Below are 17914 nucleotides of genomic sequence, written 5' to 3'. Positions count from 1 at the left end.
TTAAAACGCCATTAAGCCGTGCTCGCAAGGCCTCCTTTTCCCCCTTCTCTCTGACATGCAGACTAATGGCATGTTGGTGACACCCGGCCAATTCAAGCAGCAAATGGCCTAGGAATAAGGTTAGACATAGGTAATCGCCCTTAAACTAGTGCCGCCGAGTGTAACTCAAGACAAAGCATTTCCTCATTAGGCTATCCCATATTGACCCTGTAACTCGATAGAGGCCATGAGCGAGACCTTGTAAAGATAGGTGATCTGTTGTCATGACAGTTGGAAGAGAAAGCACATGAGCGCTCATTAAAGGTCCAGAGCCACGGCCACGGTGTGACATTTCCAGAAGAATGAGAGCCCGATGCGGGGAGATGATGCAGCGGTGCATAGAACAACATAAAACTATGAGGTAATTGTGTTGCGAAAGGTGGTGAAATACAACTTATGCCAGTTTGACACTGCTTACGCTGCAAAAAAATGCATAATGCAAACATGTTATATGCTTAATATGATGAAAAACTGCTTATAAGCTGAACAGAACGTATGTGGACAACATTAATTAATGCCCTACTCAGAAAAACTGTTTCCGTTCTTTGTTTTACTCTTCATATTCCCCAAAATCCAGATATATTTCATGTGATCGCGTCACTGCTGTTGAAAGTCCACATCGTGATCTCTTTGAAAACCCTGAGGTGAGTGTCACGACTTCACCGTAAAGTAGATAAATGACACTAGGTGGTAGCAGAGCTCCCGGGAGCAGGTGCTTCAACCTGTGCAATATCTCTGTTACACCCTTGATTTATACCCTGTACATGTATGGAGGGCACTCAGTGTCTATTGTTCACAGCTGACTGCAAAACATTCACTTGTGTGAGGGAACGCGTCTGCTAGAACTGCGCTAGTGTCTCAATCCAAGCATTTTCTTTTCCTTTTTTAACGGGCTGCAAGTTTTTTTTTCTTTTCTTTTTTTTTTTTTTTTACCAATAAAACGTTTTCATTTCTGTGCCGGAAAAAAAAAATGCTCACATTGCTAACCATTAATCAGTGGCATCTAATGTAACCCTAATGGATCTTTTAGTATGAAGGAGGAGGCACTAAACGTACTGGAGTTATGGCAAGTAATAGAAGGCAATTTTAACCTGAATCATAGCTTGGAGCCATTTCTATAATAAAATGTAATGGTTAAATTAGATTCACGGTGAGCATAGAAGGGAGGAGGAAAAAATGGAAATAAAGATTGTAGATGTTGTAGGGATCACTGCTTTATTTCAGCCGTTGAATAATTCAGTACAAAAATAAAACAACAAGCAAAGTCAAACATTTTCTTCATCTTTTATTATTTTACAGCCCCACAGACTCAGCGGGAGATTATTACGTGACAGCGTGCAGTGTTTCTCCTCACTGGATGATCTCATCCCAACTGTATTGTTGCCTGCGACGGTCGAGGTGGTTTAGAAGTAGTTCGCCACCCTGCGGACTGACTGGATGTTGGGGTTCTCCGCCTGCCACTCCATGAAGGTGCAGTAGTTGCCCCTCTCCACGATGTACATGCGGCCACGGTAGTTGGGCTCCTCGTACAGCACCCAGCTGTTTGGGAATAATAGATCAATAACTTAGAAATAGTAAAAAAAAAAGTAGAGGTTTGGGAGGTCTGGAAGTCATAGTTTATCATATGTTTCTGACAATATTATGTCTGACTTGGAGTATGTAACATCTAAAATATAAAAACACATTTTCTTACTTACCTTTAGTGGTAGTTTAGTTATGCACTTAAAGGGTAACTCCACCAAATTCATGCGGTACAGGGTGTTTACGGTTTTGGGGGAGTACTACTGCATATGTGGAAAAAAAAGTAGTATAAAGCCCTGGCAAAGCTCCGTGTTGTCTGATAGATTGCCTCCAGTGCTGTCACTCAGTGGCCAATTTGCATTGTGGGTAAGGAAGAAGAATGTGTGTAATGAAAAGGTGATAACTCTGGTTCTGCTGTATCAGTAGTTATCTTTTCTTTTTGAACGGTCCATAATGACTCTGACAGACCAGTGGATTGCCATCTGAAACTGGGCGCCCACATTACCCACAATGCAGCCTGTGCCATCACTGAAGGCAGTTTATCAGATTGCATGCAGCTTCCTCTGAAACAACAAAAAGCTTTATACTACATTTTTCATATTGTAGCAGTGCTCCACAAGACCTGTAAACACACTCTAATGTGTAAAGTTGGTGGAGTTACCCTTTAAGTTCTTAAGGTCTTTTTTTTCTAATGCATGTTTGGGGTATTTTATGTTCTCATAAGTGTTGACAGTTCAGAAATATCAGGAAATGACTGGAGAGAAAAACTCCCCTGGGGCATCCTACCTCCGAGATTTCTTACACCACCTGAGCACAAAACTCGTGAATCTTTCTTATAAGAGACATTTGTTGTGTCACCCACCTTTCCTGTCCATAAAGGCTTAAAATTCCAAATAAAAAGTTATCAGAGTCATCAATCAATGACGCTGCTAAACTAAACTAAATATTTTAGGAGAGGTCAAAAGCCCTTAAGGAGGTTAACTCAGAGATACGTACGCTCCGTCTCCATAAACCCTGAGGGAGTTAACGCAGTTCTTGGTCAGGCCTCGAGCCTGCAGGAATGGACAGTCGTCGCACAGCTCCACACACTGGCCGGCGAATTTTTCTCCCTCGAACAGCTCCATTCTGTAGTGCTCTCCATGCTGGGGGAAGGATAATGACATGTCCTCTCGCTTAATCATTGCAACAAACATTCGCCTTCACCTCGCACTGCAAAGGACCAAGGCCTCTTCCCTTTATGTGGCAGGGACTGCAAGCAAACACTTACACAGACGCCCCTAAAGAAATCTAAGGATTAAATGCGCATGTGAAGGACGGTATGTATAGATCACAGTCTGTATGTGAAGTGCGCTAATGTGCTGCTTTCCTTCTGTGCCAGTATGTGATGTGAAAAATTGCAAGTTGCCACTACGCCTCTGTGCTCTAGGATTCAAGTTATTTCAACAGTGCTGACCAGTTTATCTAAAAGCAACACGTCTACAATGAGACCACACACACACACACACACACACACATGCCAGTCTGCCTGCCTGCCAGTGTTTTTTAACGACCAAATATTTGTCTGTCCCTGGGGTCTCTCTCTCTCTCTCTCTCTCTCTCTCTCTCTCTCTCTCTCTCTCTCTCTCTCTCTTTCACTTGCACACCCACACACACACACACACTCCTACCATCCTGACTGGCCTGCAGGAGCCCATGTGATCGTTATGGGCATTCCAGCGCTGGAATTCGGGGTACTCTCCGTGCTCCAGAATGTACTGCTGGCCCTTGAAGTCGGGATGGTCAAAGCAGATAAAGGCGCCGCTCTCCACGCGCACAGAGTTGACCCGGTTCATGAAGCCGCGGTCCTGGAAGTTGTCACAGTCGCTGCAGATCTCCAGCTTCCTCCCAGTGAAACATTTTCCCTCATAGAACACGATCTGTATTTTTGATTTTTTTTTTTTTTTTGCCACAACAGTTAACATGAAAAAAAAAAAAAAAGTTGTACTCTGTGTTGTAGATATTCAGCCTACTCATCTAAAGCTGGACCCAGTCATCTACATCATTTGTGATTTGTTTGTGACACACATGCGTAAGTTTGGGAAGGCTCCAGTGTGGCTCCATCACCCTCGCTCGTTGTGGTACTCACCTTTCCTGAGTACTGAGACATTTTTCCACTGTTTGCTGTTTGTCCAAACTAGTCACACAGTATAAGAGTGGAAAAATTTGGACGTTCAGATATATATGGCCGACAGACAGCGCGGTGGTATCGCGAGGCCGGGGCAACAAAGGCACAACAATGGGGGATTTAGACATTTTGCCACATGGACAGTTTCCCTTACATGTGCCAGTGCTGATATTGGAGTTTGTCTCTGGGTGGCGAAACAAAAGAGGGAGAGATTTTGCTTTGATTGGGCTTTGGGAGTGATGTGGCGGGGGGGGGGGGGGCTGCAGAGTAATATTTGGGTTGCGTCCAGATGAGAGGGGAAAACAAACAGGAGAGGGAAAGTTAAAGCAGAGGTTAAAGGATATGGATGACCCAGTGCAAACAAGATATCTGTCTCCTGACTGAGAAAATGTAGACTCAACGAGGCGTGGTCCCGCTTTCCCGTCTCCATCCGAGTTTAAGCAGAGTTTAGATGGTGGCAGCCTGAGCAGGCCTGCCCACATCTCACACTCCAAAGCAAATTTTTCCCTCCAGCTTTTTTATTTTTTTCAGGTCCCTCTCTGTTGCTGATTCTCTGATCCCAAATCTGGGAGGGACATTCAGTTGCAACATCGCAAACCCCAGTTGTGATGTTAGGCAGGTGGAGCAGGACACGAAACAGAAAAAAAATAAACTGTTTTTTTTATGTACTGCATGACTTCAGACCCCCTCTCCATTTGATTAGTAGAGAAAAAAACTAACGATTCATCACTAAAATTTTAGAGATGAGAAAGTAGAACAGGGTTTGGTCATTCAAAGCCAGAAGTGGTTAGACCTTTCGAATGATTTCACTCCATTCCTCCAACAAGTGGCCCCTTTGCGATACGTGAAGGTTTTAAATTCCTCACATTTATCGAAAACCATCTGAAGCTGTGGCAGCCATTCCCGTGGAACAGCTAAGTGTTTTATTTGGTCTTTTTTACTTGTCTTTCTGTATGAGATGCCAGCTCTTTCACTCTCTTCCATTAGCTTTTTATTAATAGCTCAAGTAAATTCAGAGCTAATGCTTTAAATTCCCATCCGGTGCCTTTGTTGGTTGGAGAGCGCTGAGCCAAACACCTCATCTTGGCCAGACACTATTCACCTCAAGCAAACACACCGTACCTTTAACTAATATCCATTTCGTCCTCTTTAGGCACAGATCCAACTAATGCAAGGCCTTTCATTCAGGCCTGTGACAAACGCAGACATTCATATTTGCAGAAGTCTCATTAATTATATACAGCAGTGGACAAAGGGCGGGCAGCTCTTGCATAATGCAGGAATCCGAGCATTGGGAAACTGTAACCCCTGAACACAGTGTACCTAGGGTGAGCGAGGCGCTAAGTATATAGACTTAACAGAGATACACCGCTTAATGGGACGTTACCATGGCAGGAGAAAGTATAAAAAGAGGAGATGTCGATGAGTTTGTCTCAGACGTTGGCAGAAGCAGAAGCAGACTGACACATCAGCGAGGTATGTAAACATCAAAGTTTTTCGTAATTTGTGTATTTAGACTTCAGTTCTCAATGGAATGTGTTTAATGAGAATATAAAATCCATATTTGCTTGATGTCAAATGTCAACATCTCCATGTATTACTGTGGATTTTTCTTTTTTTTTTCTTTTCTTTTTGCAGTTTTGTCATATATACTGTTTATTTCAAATTACTTATGCACATCTCTTGTTTAATGGCAGACATGCAAGGAAATCTGGAGGGCTGAGAGCATTGCACATACTGTATTGTAAAAATCTGTGCCTTATCTCTCACAGGCTGCAGCACCTGAACGGAACAATGAAGTTTTTGGTCTTGGCTTTAGCCGTCGCCCTGCTGTTTACAGCTGGTGGGTCTGTCACTGATTCTCCACTGAATAAACACAACCTCTGCTGCTGTGCAACACAGACGTCTGCTCACTCTGCATTGTAGTCCCAGTCAGATCTGTCTGGAACTCGAAGGCGGTCTTTTCATTTTGCAGGAGATTGTAGATGGTTATGCATAAAGAAATGAAAGCAATTATGCAAAAGGAAATTCATTTACCTCCTTTGTGGCTTCATGCTCACCTTCAACTTCTATTTACCAAACTGAATCTTATTAATAACTTATTCATAATAATAATTCCAGGATAGATTTCTATAGAAAGAGACACTAAACACAGTATGAGCTGAATTCTGTCAGATAAGGCAGATCTGCAACAGGGATGTCACAAAGTCAGATTTTCACTACAAGATTATCACTGCCAAACTAAATCACAACAACGATATTGCAGCAAACAAAATCTATCTTCAGATTTTGTAACTGTGTGTTTTGTCTGTTTTTTGGCAAATAAAACCCTTAAAACACAAGTGTAGAGAGGTGGAGAGACAGTCTGTGACCACAAGTGTAATAAACAAAGTGTAAAAACTTTCAACTGCTCAATAACTCTTGAAAAGGCAACCAGACAAACTCATAAAGAAGTCATGCACAAGGCTGCGCATCTTCAAGGAAACCAATTGCCTCAAAAAGAGAAGTGGAAAAACAATTTCAAGTGGTTAAAACTTTTTAGCTCGTACAAATTAAATCTAATAGTCTACTTTACTTGGTAATTCTGAGGTTTCCTGACTTATAAAAGTGAAGCCAACTTTTAAGATGACAGCGTATGCATATTATTAAAAGTTAATATCACAGCTACCGTGAAAATTGCGAAATTCCTAGACTGAAATGTGGTTTTTCTTTTCAGGTGGTGCCCTGGACTGCCACCGCTGTGTCTCCAAGAAGGCCGGTGGAACCTGTGAGCTCACCGTGGAGACCTGCAGCCCAGAGAAGAATGGCTGTGCCGCTGCCAAGTTCCTCAGAGAGCCACGTGAGTTTCTCAACATACTCAAACTGATAAAGCAGTTAAAACTGGAATGCAAGTATTAAGAGGACCTCTTGTGGCTAAACATTATCAGGCGAGGTGAAAGCGTGAAAGAAATCTGCATGTCAAATGCCTGAATCATGTAAATATGCCAAAACATACTTCCTCTACCACAGTGAGATGGTGTGTTAAGAGCTGACCTTTACCTCTTTTTCCCCCCTTTATGTTCTTAGATGGCCAGTACCAGAAATGCATGGCTCTGGAGTCCTGTGAAATGCTGAAGATGAACGCCTACATCGACATGAAGTGCTGCAGCGACGACATGTGCAACACCTTTGATAATTCAATATAAAAATTGAAGAAAATGACAGCGCATTTAAGTATCTTTGAGCGTTGCACTACATCCCAGTGACTCCTGCAGACTGTGGTTGCTGCAGGCGGCTCCCAGGTGTAAACTCATGTATGAATTTGAATACTTTATCAAACGTGTCCCTTGACAAATAAAAAAAAACGTTGAATGTCAAAGCGCAAATGCCTGTTTCTCATTCTCTTTGGAGTGTTCTTGTTACTCCTCGACAGCCGAGTCAATTCGAAACTGTCCGCCCGCTCAATAAAGTAGGAGTTATTAGATTCATGCTCAGAAAAGTGTTAGAGAATCTCATCCAGGCTTTTATTTCCAACTTCTCGTAATGGTCTTTTTTTGTCTCAAGCGTCCTCAAAAAGGCGCCCGGGCAACTTTCAATTCATTCAGAATGCTGCTGATACAAATCGTCACCTATCAGGGATGGAGAAAAGCAATTTATCACCCCAGTTTTCAGGGCTTTGCATCGACTTCTGACAGCATTTCTCTATTCAACCCTGTAACATTCAATCTGTAATGCAATTAAAAACAATTATAAAAAAACTCATAAGGCTTAAATCAGCATTCTTAAGCAGCTTTCACACAAGTTTCTTTTAAGTGCTTACAAATGCCATTGGTATTACTTGACGATAAAGTGCAAAAATGTAAGGAGTTATGACATGATAATGTCATAAAGTATTTAATGTGTCCACTGGTAACTACTCAGTACCAGGTCTCATTTTAAGTTAAGGGTTACAAAAAGAGTAACTAATGGTTAAGTAATGGGTATTTAATGAGTCTAACTTCTGAGCATTATGTTTCACTTTACTTGAAGGTGCACGAAAAGAGCTGATTTATCACTCAGACGCTGGTTCATACTCATGAAGAAAGTTGCCAGTATGTCGCGTCAAGGACATTTAGGAGCTAATCATTACCTAATGATTCATTAATATAGCAGCTCCCAGTCTGTTCTCTAGTAACTCATCATTACCTACTATATGGTTCTCTAATGACTCTTCTTGCCAATTACCTAGCGATTACTCATTAATGATTTATTACTTTATTATCAATTAAATTTGTGTACCTTATTGTAAAGTGTTACTATGTGTGATTACCTATCAATGTGTGCAATGCTGTTATTAACTCGTATACAGTCTTATTTGTACATAATAACGTTAATGTAGATGAAGAATGGGGACTTTATTACCTATTTACTAATGCTCATGGAAGGACAATATTAAGTGTTATCAGCTGTCGCCACACTCAGATTCTAATTAGTGCACTGAAGTTTTTCTGACCAGTGAGAGCAAACAGAGAGAAAATGAAATAACCGTAAGTGTTTTAAGTTAGGAAGAGAGTTGTGTGTTCACTTAGGATACTGTAAGTTTGCAGGACCATTTCATTTGTAAAAGGTGTATATCTCTAATTGTCTATTATTATGTTGAGCTCTCTCAAGGCATATGTTGGTCTGCTTATCCAAAAATACAACATGGAAAGGCAACATTTTGATATTCTTCCACACAGAGGTGAAACAAAGGTTCTGAAATACAAGATATATTATAATCAACCGTGCACTTGGATCCTGCTCCCTCCTCAAGTAATTTAACCCCTTTTCCCATTATGTATCTACTGTAGCACATAAATTAAGTGGCCCTGCCTCCCAGGTGACAAATGTCTCAGTCATCAGTCATCAGGTAATAATCCACACTCAAAGCCGGCCGCTTTACATAACCACTTTTTGCTTTAATGATTACAATCAAAAACATTTGTACAACATTTTCAACATTAGAAAATGGATGCAGATTTTTTTTTTTTTTGGCTGACAGAAACCGCTATGAAAACAAACTGAGGAACAGAGAAGTGGGTGCTGCGCGGAGATGAAGTAGAAAAAGAGCTGTACGTTGGAGAGACCAAACAGCCGGCGATGTATCAGAAGAAACGTCCGTGTTTACTTATCCGTTTTTCAGAGCGTGTGCACGGCAGACATGACATTTCTCTTATCTCTCGTTATTTAAACAGAGTAGGGCCCGTAGCCTAAAATGGGAGCTGCATAATGAGAAGCTAAGATGCATCAAGCCACTACTATCTCTGGCCTTCGTTACGGCTGTCGTCGCAACCGAGCTCGGGGGAAACATTTTTTCTGATACACCCGAATGATGTTCTGTGTTTTGCATCAGTGCCGAGCACAGAGATGGAGGAGAGGTGGATTGTGGGAAATATAAGACACGGGAACCACCACTCATCCTTTTTTTTAATCACACACACAAAGAAAAAAAAGGAGGATGACAAAAGGGAATAGGAAATACTGATAAATAACAGTGGAATCAGAGCCATAAATAGACAGTATTGGATATTTAGGACCCTGGAGGGGTGGAGTCAGCTGAGGTGGAGGAGAACTGGCAGCTAGCCTTCAAGTAACGGGATATCCCAGTGCAGTGTCCTGTGTGTTGATTGGGCGGCTCTACATCATGGAGCAGGACGTTTTTCCTGGCTGCACGCCGCCGTCCATCTTCTCTGCCTCCAGGATCATCCTTCGGAAAACCTCCACGGCCGTCTGGGAGACAGAGAGAGAGAAACACACACACGTAAACACCCAGGACGCTGTCACATGTTTCAGTCACGCCACTTTGAATGTTCCAGCAGCACACACTCGTAGCCAGCGAAGCCTCACAGAGGCGACGCTGTTGTTTTGCTAACTCGATTTGAAGCAGATAGACTGACTTCCTGAATATGAAACTTGTGCTGTGTTGAGAAAATACATCCACCAGAAAATGGAAAGAGGGTTTTGAGAATCGATTCCCGTTTATTTTTTTAAGCTCTTGTTGGCTAAGCTTTAGCTTTGCTCGTTTAGTCTATAAAATGTCGAAGAAAGTGTCGAAAATCATAATTTCCAAGAGCCCAAGGTTAAGTCTTCAAACTGCTTTTGTTCAACCAACAGTCCGATACACAAATACCACATGACAAGTCTGTTTTAAAAAAATAACACAATTAACAGATTATCAAAACGGTTTGCAATTAACTGTGTTTTCATGGACTAATCAATTTATCGACTAATAGTTGCAGCTCAAACACAAAAAAAATATTGCTCAGAGCAGCTTTAAATCCCTAAAATGTCACAATTCAGTTCTATTTTAGATTTGCAAGACATGTGGTTACCAGTGGTTATGTTAAGTTTGTTTTCACAGTGAAGATCCCTGAGTTTCTCTTGAAACCGGTGAAACACGTTACCACTGAGGGGGCGAAAACAATGCAACACATGGACCAGAAGTGGAGCAACGTCGTCAGTTTGAAGCACATCCAAACAAACCTTTAGAATCTAGTGCGGGAAACGCTTACTGATGACATCAACAGGGCTAATTTTCAGAGCAACAGAAGATGCCGCACAACTGTTCACAGGCTCTCCACTATCACAATTAATGATGATCTTTGCTCGATAACAACCAAATCAAACACAGAGCACTCGCAGCTCTGCAGCCTCGACTCTTTACCTGGTTCTCTTTAGCTGAGGACTCCATGAAGGCAGCGTTCCAGGATTCAGCTAATGCTTTTCCTTCTTCACAACTGATTACTCTAAAGTAAAAAAAAAACAAAAAAAACACACACACAAACAAACAGGTTAGAGTGAAATGTAAATTTGTGTAAGTAAGGTCGCAGTCAGAGAGTTAAATTCATGAGATATCTGCTCTTATGAACTTCGATCGAGTGAGGCTGATTTGCAAGTATAACTAGGCATGCTGGATACATATGGCTTCCCTGTCTTCTGGGTCATCTGTGAACCAGATATAAACATCTGCTCTATATTTCTGTTTGTGTGTCACATGTTGGGTGTGTTACGAAATGCAGTTTTGCCACCAGGAGCCCACAAAACCACAAGAAATGACACCGAAATTAGGAATAAAAGAGGCAAATGCTACTATATGCCTCACGTGTATGTGCTAATGCATGTGACAAAGTGTAAAATTCAGGCGTGTTCCGTACGTACCGCTCCATATGTAGGTCGTTCTTGTTTCCGACGAGCATAATTGGTACTCTGCATCAGAGGGAAAGTAAACAGCACATTGTCATTCAGGCATAATGTCTTACATGATGTATTACATACGCCTTGGAATGCCTCAGACAGCAAAAGAAGAGGAGGAAGAAGTACTTACTGAACTTTTCCCACCATGTCCAATAGTTTTTCATGGATAACTTGTACAACTTCAAAGCTGCAAGGAAACGAGGGCAAAGTTCGTTCTTCAGCACCCATCAACTGACTCGTTATAAAGAACTCAACAGATATGTGTTTGTTTTTAAAAAAGGTGGAGCTTTACCTTTTATTAGATGTGACTGAATAGACCAGAATGTAACCGTTGATATCTATGGAGTACGTCTGTGGGAAGATGGAGTACTCATCCTGTCGCGACAGAAACAGTCAAGAGATTAGCATGCAGAGCCGCGGGTTTGGACCAGAGACAGGCAACAGCAGTAATTGATGGCACAGGTTGACACCAAACTATGAAAGAACATCATCGCAACGGCACGTAATTACATAAAAAATCAATAACGAGTCATACCTGTCCTGCTGTGTCTACCAGTTGGAGGTGGTACTCCTGTCCATTTATTGTGATCATTTTAGTAAATGCTGCGGTTAAGAGACAAGAAGATGAAAGTCAATCAATAAGAAACGACATAGTTAAACATTTTAAAGGAAAAGTTCACCCGAAAAATAAAGAATTCAGTGGTTATATCGTCACCTCCGTGCTGATGGAAACTCAGGGGGAAGCTTTGTGGTGCACAAAACATTTCTGGAGCTTTAAAGCAAAATAGGTTTGCGGATCTCTCTTGGCTTCCAGATAAATGGATCACGTTGGATGAGCTGTATGGAGCCATTTTATGTTGGGTTTCTTTACGTTTTAATGTCTCCGTCTTTATCAGTTGTTTAGGAGAACGCTGTAATGCTGTTTTGCTGTGAAGCTCCTGAAATTTTTTGTAGACTATGAAACTTAACTGACTTCCCATCAGCATGAGATAACGACTGATCAATGATTTTCTTTTTTTGGGTGATCTTATCCTTTAAGGCATGGAGAGCGATATGTTTCCTTTTACAACAACACTGACAAAGACAGGCAACACAACACCACAGCACATCCCAACTGTACAGTACAACGCAGCCGACTGCATCTTTATTATTGCGTGGGTCTCGAGACATGCTACTAGACACAACCCAGTTATGGATCCATTTTGGTACCACTGAGCTCATTCAGGACAGAAATGTCAATAAGTGCCTGGAGACGGGTCATATCATCCGCAGCAGGACTGAGGGATCGCTCTGCCCGCAGCATCTCGATGATAACGCTGACACTACACTTTACGTTAACCACCCGTGTTTTATTTATAGATACAGACCACACAGCCAAGAAACGCAAGGCGGTATGCGAGCGAACATGTCGGGAAAGAGAGAAACAGCCTGCAGGGAAAGTTTAGACTCAAATCTCTGGAGTGTCTGGGGATATATGTGTGTGTGTGTTTAGGAGGTTGATGAATGAACTGTACGTTCTCCAGCTTCGAGCGAGACTCCCTCTGTAACGTCGAAGATTATACTAGCAGGTTCACGAGGGGGTTAATTCTGACCAAACACCGCCACCGGCTGATTGCACAAAAGTTCGCCAGAAGTCTGTCTTTCTGGTTGGAAGTGTGGAAACTAGTGCAATCAGCTGGTGTGGTGTTTGGACACATTGGTTTTGGAGGGAACATGACGCCCCGGTGGGTAACAATTGTCGTATTTCCTCTTAGTGACATTTATGTTAAAGGGTTATCAGGATGCACGGTTTAGATGTTCAGATGATGATAACAATAAAGGTTATGTAAAAAAAAAATAATCTATGAGGTATTTAGAGATTTAGTGATAATAATGTTGATTTCAAATTGTTAATGTGATCTTTATTTGAGCTACAAGGGCTATCGGTAAGTCTGTGAATCTAAAATCTGCAAAATTGCCAAATATTCTCTGGTTCCAGCTTGTCACATGTGAGGATTTGCTGCTTTTCTCTGTTTTATACCAATTTAAATGACATATTTTTGAGTTTTGTACTAACAGCCAGACAAAACAAAAATACAATGATGTCACGCTTAGGGCTGCATGGGTAAAAGATTGTCACAGTAGGATAACCGTCGCAGAAAATATCACGGCTCCACAGTAGCACAACCCTGTATACTAGGGCTGCACGATTCTGGAAAAAATGTGAATCACGATTTTTTTGCTTAGAATTGAGATCACGATTCTCTGGCACGATTTTTTTCACAAAATGTTTATTGCACTGATGAACTAGAACAAAACAAAAACAAAAAACATAGTAGTATGGCAGAGGCTACTACTACTATGCCTCTGCCAAAGCAATGTTTTTTTTGTTTGTTCAAGTTCTATCATTGGATGAAAAATTATTTTTACAAGAGTAAAAAAAAAAAAATTGTCTCCAGGATGAGAGGGCATCCTTTAATACCTCATGTTGTGCAGTGTTTATTAGGGCCGTATCCTTGGCTAGGTGATATGTGATAGCTGCTGTGATCGGCTTTCTAAAACGGAGGCATAATACTCCTCCTTTTCCAAAAGCCGCCTCTGAGGTAGGCGTAAACATGTGACGTGACGTGAAACCCGAAGTTGGGCTGTGAACAGCTGACAACGAATTTGTCTTAAAAATAAGAGCTTTACATTGCACCCCATTGGAGTTTAGAACTGGGTTCTTAGCGGGGGGGCTTTTAATTTGAAAGTAGCGACCGTTCCTAGATTGTGGCTACAACAACAAGCTAACACAACCATACAACTAGAGATCCAGGAGACGCTAGCATCTCCCGGATCTCAGCGGCTGTCCAGTTGCTCATCTAGCAGGCGAGGCGGAAATAAGTGGACCCTCCGAGGCGGCAAATCGGCGGACCTAGCCGCCAAAATGACGGGCAGATTGGCGGCTTGCTGCCCTGTCTAAAAACGGCTTCTCACTCACTCCTTCCAAACACTCAACTGCAGGCGGGCTTCCTCCACTGAATCACGTGTTGTAAAGACGCTTTACCACAGGTTGAGGGAGGAGGCAGCGGCAGTGCTGCGTTTGGGGGCGCTTTAAAAAATCCGGGAGGAAAATAGGAGCATTTGTTTGTGATTCAGCTCGAGAATGCTTCAGAATCGCCGTGTGTAGAAATGAGATCACGTGTATGTGTGAATCGAGATCGCGATTTTTTAACGATTTTTTGTGCAGCCCTACTGTATACTATACCAAAGTGCTGTTGCTTTATCAGTTACGACGACACTTAAAGGAATATAAACGGAGGGATTTATTATAAAATCTCAAAATATTATATCCTGACCGACACGAAACTTGATTTAAACTTAAAACATTCCTTTTTAATAAGACTGATATGGTAGAAGTCAGTATTGTAGATGAGCAAACAGTTTCATAACCATCAGTCTTTATGGCTTGCTTTACTGTTATACCACTGCAAGTCCAGTCAGCATGGACACTGGGAAAATGTTAAGGTTAATCCTTGTTATTTTACAAAATTTAATAAAAAAAGCTAGTAATCAGCAGATTTAATCAACACTAAAGATAATCATTAATTGCAGCCCTATTGAATACTTTGTTGTCCCAACAATCAGCGAACGTGATAACAACCAAAGCATCTCCATCGCAACTGAGTGACTCCGCCCACTGAGGAAGACCGTAAGATGGAGCAGAAAGCTCTGGAAAAACCAAGTGCGTTGACAGGAATTACAATTATAATATTGATTTCAACCAAACTGACCAATATTGGGTCCTTTTTTTGGGAGTTTTATCCTCATCAGCACTGAGGCTCTAAGAATGGAGAGTGCCGTACGTTGCTCAGGTCGGAAAAGCCTGCGACGAATGTGTGATTTATTTTTTTGTCTGGTCACTAAAACTGACGAGAGCTGACTTTGTGTCGGACAACCGAACGTGAACGACATAATAAAATCACGCACACAAGGGAAACACTGAGCAGAGCAGGTAAAGGATAATACAGCCTACACCTCACATATGCCGCACAACAAAGAGATGTAATGCACACTCAGGGTTTCCCACAGCAGAGGTGGGCCACCTTGCCTGGAGACCACCTCTGCCAGGGTCATACACATGAGAAAATACAACACCGGGGTAGGAAAAAGCTGCTATTAGATACAGCGATTAGAGCTATTTGATGCTGTTAGCTATTAAGAGATGCACCAGTGGTTTACCACTTCCACTAAAAGAGTTTCCTGTGGGGAAACCCTGTTTGTGTATTGAAGTGTGACGGAACCACAAAAATCCTCTACTTACTGTTTTCTATTGTTGGGTCATAGGAGTCCACAAACTGGCCTTCCACAAACTGAATTGTCAAGGAGGACTTTCCTGCAAGAGACAGAAAGCAAACTGTAAACAGGGACCAGGGTGGTACTCACGTCGTTTTAGAGTGATCAGTGTCACAGTGTGATTTCTTTCTGTCAGATTGCTGATAAAATAAATTGGTCAGAATCTGTAGACAATAAAAACGGAATAATCAGAATGTGCAAAGTAACGAGTGACAAAATGTGTCAAATGAATGCGGAGGAGAGGAAGTATAGAGTGGAAGATGGTGGGAATACTCAAGAGAAGCAGATGAAAATTATACGCTAGTAAATCGTATTTAGGTTCATTCCATCACCGGTTGTTTGACATTTTGACCCAAAGACTTCCAGTTTTACAGCAAATGAATATCGGTGCCAAATATCGGATATCGGCCTCCTTGATTTCTAAGCATCGGTATCGGCCCTGAATTAGCCGAATCGGTCGACCTCCCAACAGGGACCCTTCAGATGATGAAATAAAATGATGAATTTACAAATTGTTGTGTTTTTATTATACCTTTGTTTCATCAACCCTGTTCACTGTTATCCATCAACTTAAAATGACCACCTTGAGACCACAGAGCAGCAGCACCACGTTTACTATCATCTCATTATGGAGGAGTCAGCCATGAGCAGCGCTGGCACGCCGCTGGGCCTCCGGTCGGAGCTATCTGTGTGTGCCATCTTGCCATCCTCAACACACCGCACACAAACCGCGCTTCTCGAGGCTTCACGTACCGCACAGCTTAAATGCGTCAAACTGCGGGTTGGTCCGTCGGGCCTTTAGGGTTGAGGGTCAGCGATCGGGAGACGCGTCGATCCGATCGGGACAGTTGGCGCAATAGAACACTCTCTGTCGGGCCACATAACGGGCGGCCCTCGTGCGCTTTGAGAGCCACAAGGCCACGGCTCACCTGGTGGCGCTATGAGATGTCAGATCCGATGTGCTGTAAGTCCACCACGGGAGGCGTAAACCTGCCCGGATGGTGGATTTTAAAAACCGGACCCGAAAGGCCGCTGAAACCTCAGCTTCAGCACCGCATCCGAGCGCCCCCCCCCCCCCCCCCCCAGTGAGTTATAGCCTTGTCGCCCCGACCTCTTTATCTCCGTCTGGACTCACCTACGGATCTGTACCCGAGGATGGCGATTTTACGTGATTTCGGCTGCGGCATATCTCGTTCTGGTTATCGCATCTAGTCCTCGGGGTGAACCGCAACCTCCAACCGGAATGGCATCCAAAGATTCAACGGGCGCGGAGATTCGACATACAGCCTCCAGACGACGACAGGAACCCCTCCTCTCTGCTCCGTTCGCGGGGGTTTCACGTCCGCGGGTCCGAAATAAAATGTTTATTTCAGGTCATGTAAAGAAAGCATGGAGTATCTATGGATCTACAATAACTGCGTCACTCCCCTTTGCGATGTAATGAATTAGTAATTACTGCCGCGTCCTAATTGGCTGCGCGCGGAGCGCAGGCGGGCGTCGGTGCCCGTTGTAAAGCCCCGATTGGACGAGGCGGCTGTCCGTCGAGCCTCAGTGCGCGCTCTCTAGAATTTGATTGGCTGCTACGCGCATTACGAAGGGCTGGGTGGTCGGGTGCAGTGTCATTCATGTGTGCAGGGTCAGGGAGCAGAGATGCTGGCCTGGATGTTCCAATGAAGACGTCATTTTGTGATGTTGACACAATGTACTCATTTTGTAATTACCTGGAAAATACACAATATAGTGAAAAAATACATGTAATTATACATTCTTATAGTGGTTGTAAGATAATAGGATAACTCATTATTTAACATGGACAAGTGCCCATAAAGACATTGTAGAGGTGTTAGAATGATAAATGATGAGTTTAAACCTGCAAAGTATGAAAGCCAAAGTGTTTAAGTGGTGGCAGTGGAAGAAGAATTACTCTAATTCCAAGAATTTACAGTTTTGTGTGGTTTGATTGCTACTTGTGAGGTTGTTTCGACTTAATATCTTTGAATCGGCCTGTTTTTACAACAACAACAACAACAACAAATAATAATAATAATGAAAACACAACACAGAGATTTCAAATATTCTGTAATAAAACTGAATCCTGACAGTGTGTGAGGGCCCCAGAAACAACACTTAAACCAAGATGCATGAGTTATTGCCATGTAACCAGAAGAACTGAAACATTTCCTACAAACTTTTTTATAGGCTAGTCAAACATTTCTGAAGAAGCAGGGCTGTCAGCGGCTGCCTTTCTCCAAAATCATAGGCTGTGTCCAAAATCAGCCAACTCCCAACTATATAGTGGACTATGTAGTGATTGCGCCTTTTTGTAGTGCCATCCGAATGTATAGTGGGAATTATTATACCCTATATATTTGTATAAGTTAAAGAACAAAAGTATTACCATCAAAATATACCTTAAAAAAGTACACACTGCTCAAAATTAGTTAGGGACATTTTAGTGATTCACTTGGTTGTTTATTTGTGATTTGTGAACTAGTCTTGAATAGTGTTTCTCATAATATCATCTAATTAGTGGTTACAGATAACTAAATGCGGGCCCATTCATTATACTACATCCTAATTATTGGCAGGGATGAAATGTAACTTAAGTACATTAACTCAAGTACTGTACTTAAGTGCAATTTTGAATAGGCTTACTTGTACTTTATTCGAGTGTATCCATTTCTG

At 42.2% G+C, this 17914-nt stretch overlaps 3 protein-coding genes across 3 annotated transcripts; 1 reads left to right on the top strand and 2 right to left on the bottom strand.

Moving 5' to 3' along the window:
- Positions 1–1307: 1307 nt before the first annotated feature.
- On the bottom strand, positions 1308–3754 carry LOC115572147 (gamma-crystallin N-A). The gene is made up of 4 exons (XM_030401976.1): positions 3686–3754; positions 3228–3476; positions 2557–2702; positions 1308–1578 (listed from the first exon to the last, which is right to left on the bottom strand). Exons 1-4 carry the CDS (start codon positions 3704–3706, stop codon positions 1443–1445), a joined length of 552 nt encoding a protein of 183 aa, XP_030257836.1. The 5' UTR covers positions 3707–3754; the 3' UTR covers positions 1308–1442.
- A 1381-nt stretch (positions 3755–5135) lies between these two features.
- On the top strand, positions 5136–7089 carry ly97.3 (lymphocyte antigen 97, tandem duplicate 3). The gene is made up of 4 exons (XM_030401873.1): positions 5136–5200; positions 5497–5567; positions 6441–6563; positions 6791–7089. The coding sequence occupies exons 2-4, from the start codon at positions 5519–5521 to the stop codon at positions 6907–6909; spliced, it is 291 nt and encodes a 96-aa protein (XP_030257733.1). The 5' UTR covers positions 5136–5200; positions 5497–5518; the 3' UTR covers positions 6910–7089.
- A 1615-nt stretch (positions 7090–8704) lies between these two features.
- On the bottom strand, positions 8705–16694 carry LOC115573315 (GTP-binding protein Rheb). The gene is made up of 8 exons (XM_030404046.1): positions 16365–16694; positions 15198–15269; positions 11451–11518; positions 11208–11290; positions 11046–11102; positions 10880–10927; positions 10386–10467; positions 8705–9451 (listed from the first exon to the last, which is right to left on the bottom strand). Exons 1-8 carry the CDS (start codon positions 16414–16416, stop codon positions 9359–9361), a joined length of 555 nt encoding a protein of 184 aa, XP_030259906.1. The 5' UTR covers positions 16417–16694; the 3' UTR covers positions 8705–9358.
- Positions 16695–17914: the final 1220 nt, after the last annotated feature.

This window comes from Sparus aurata, chromosome 21 (genome assembly GCF_900880675.1).
Source record: "Sparus aurata chromosome 21, fSpaAur1.1, whole genome shotgun sequence".
In the NCBI taxonomy this organism is placed as follows: Eukaryota; Metazoa; Chordata; class Actinopteri; order Spariformes; family Sparidae; genus Sparus; species Sparus aurata.
The sequence above is the reverse complement of the archived record's forward strand: the minus strand, read 5'-3'. Positions and strand labels throughout refer to the sequence as shown.

Bases quoted from the DNA above. Each gene is read 5' to 3' on its own strand.
- LOC115572147 (XM_030401976.1), bottom strand. From the start codon at position 3,706: ATGTCTCAGTACTCAGGAAAG. The intron at 3,477-3,685 runs GTGAGTACCACA...TCAAAAATACAG, and splicing joins TGTCTCAGTACTCAGGAAAG to ATCGTGTTCTATGAGGGAAA. The intron at 2,703-3,227 runs GTAGGAGTGTGT...TCCTTCCCCCAG, and splicing joins CCTGCAGGCCAGTCAGGATG to CATGGAGAGCACTACAGAAT.
- ly97.3 (XM_030401873.1), top strand. From the start codon at position 5,519: ATGAAGTTTTTGGTCTTGGCTTTAGCCGTCGCCCTGCTGTTTACAGCT. The intron at 5,568-6,440 runs GTGGGTCTGTCA...TTTTCTTTTCAG, and splicing joins CGCCCTGCTGTTTACAGCTG to GTGGTGCCCTGGACTGCCAC. The intron at 6,564-6,790 runs GTGAGTTTCTCA...TTATGTTCTTAG, and splicing joins CAAGTTCCTCAGAGAGCCAC to ATGGCCAGTACCAGAAATGC.
- LOC115573315 (XM_030404046.1), bottom strand. From the start codon at position 16,416: ATGCCGCAGCCGAAATCACGTAAAATCGCCATCCTCGGGTACAGATCC. The intron at 11,291-11,450 runs GTATGACTCGTT...CTGTCGCGACAG, and splicing joins TGGTAGACACAGCAGGACAG to GATGAGTACTCCATCTTCCC. The intron at 10,468-10,879 runs GTACGTACGGAA...TTTTTACTTTAG, and splicing joins AACGACCTACATATGGAGCG to AGTAATCAGTTGTGAAGAAG.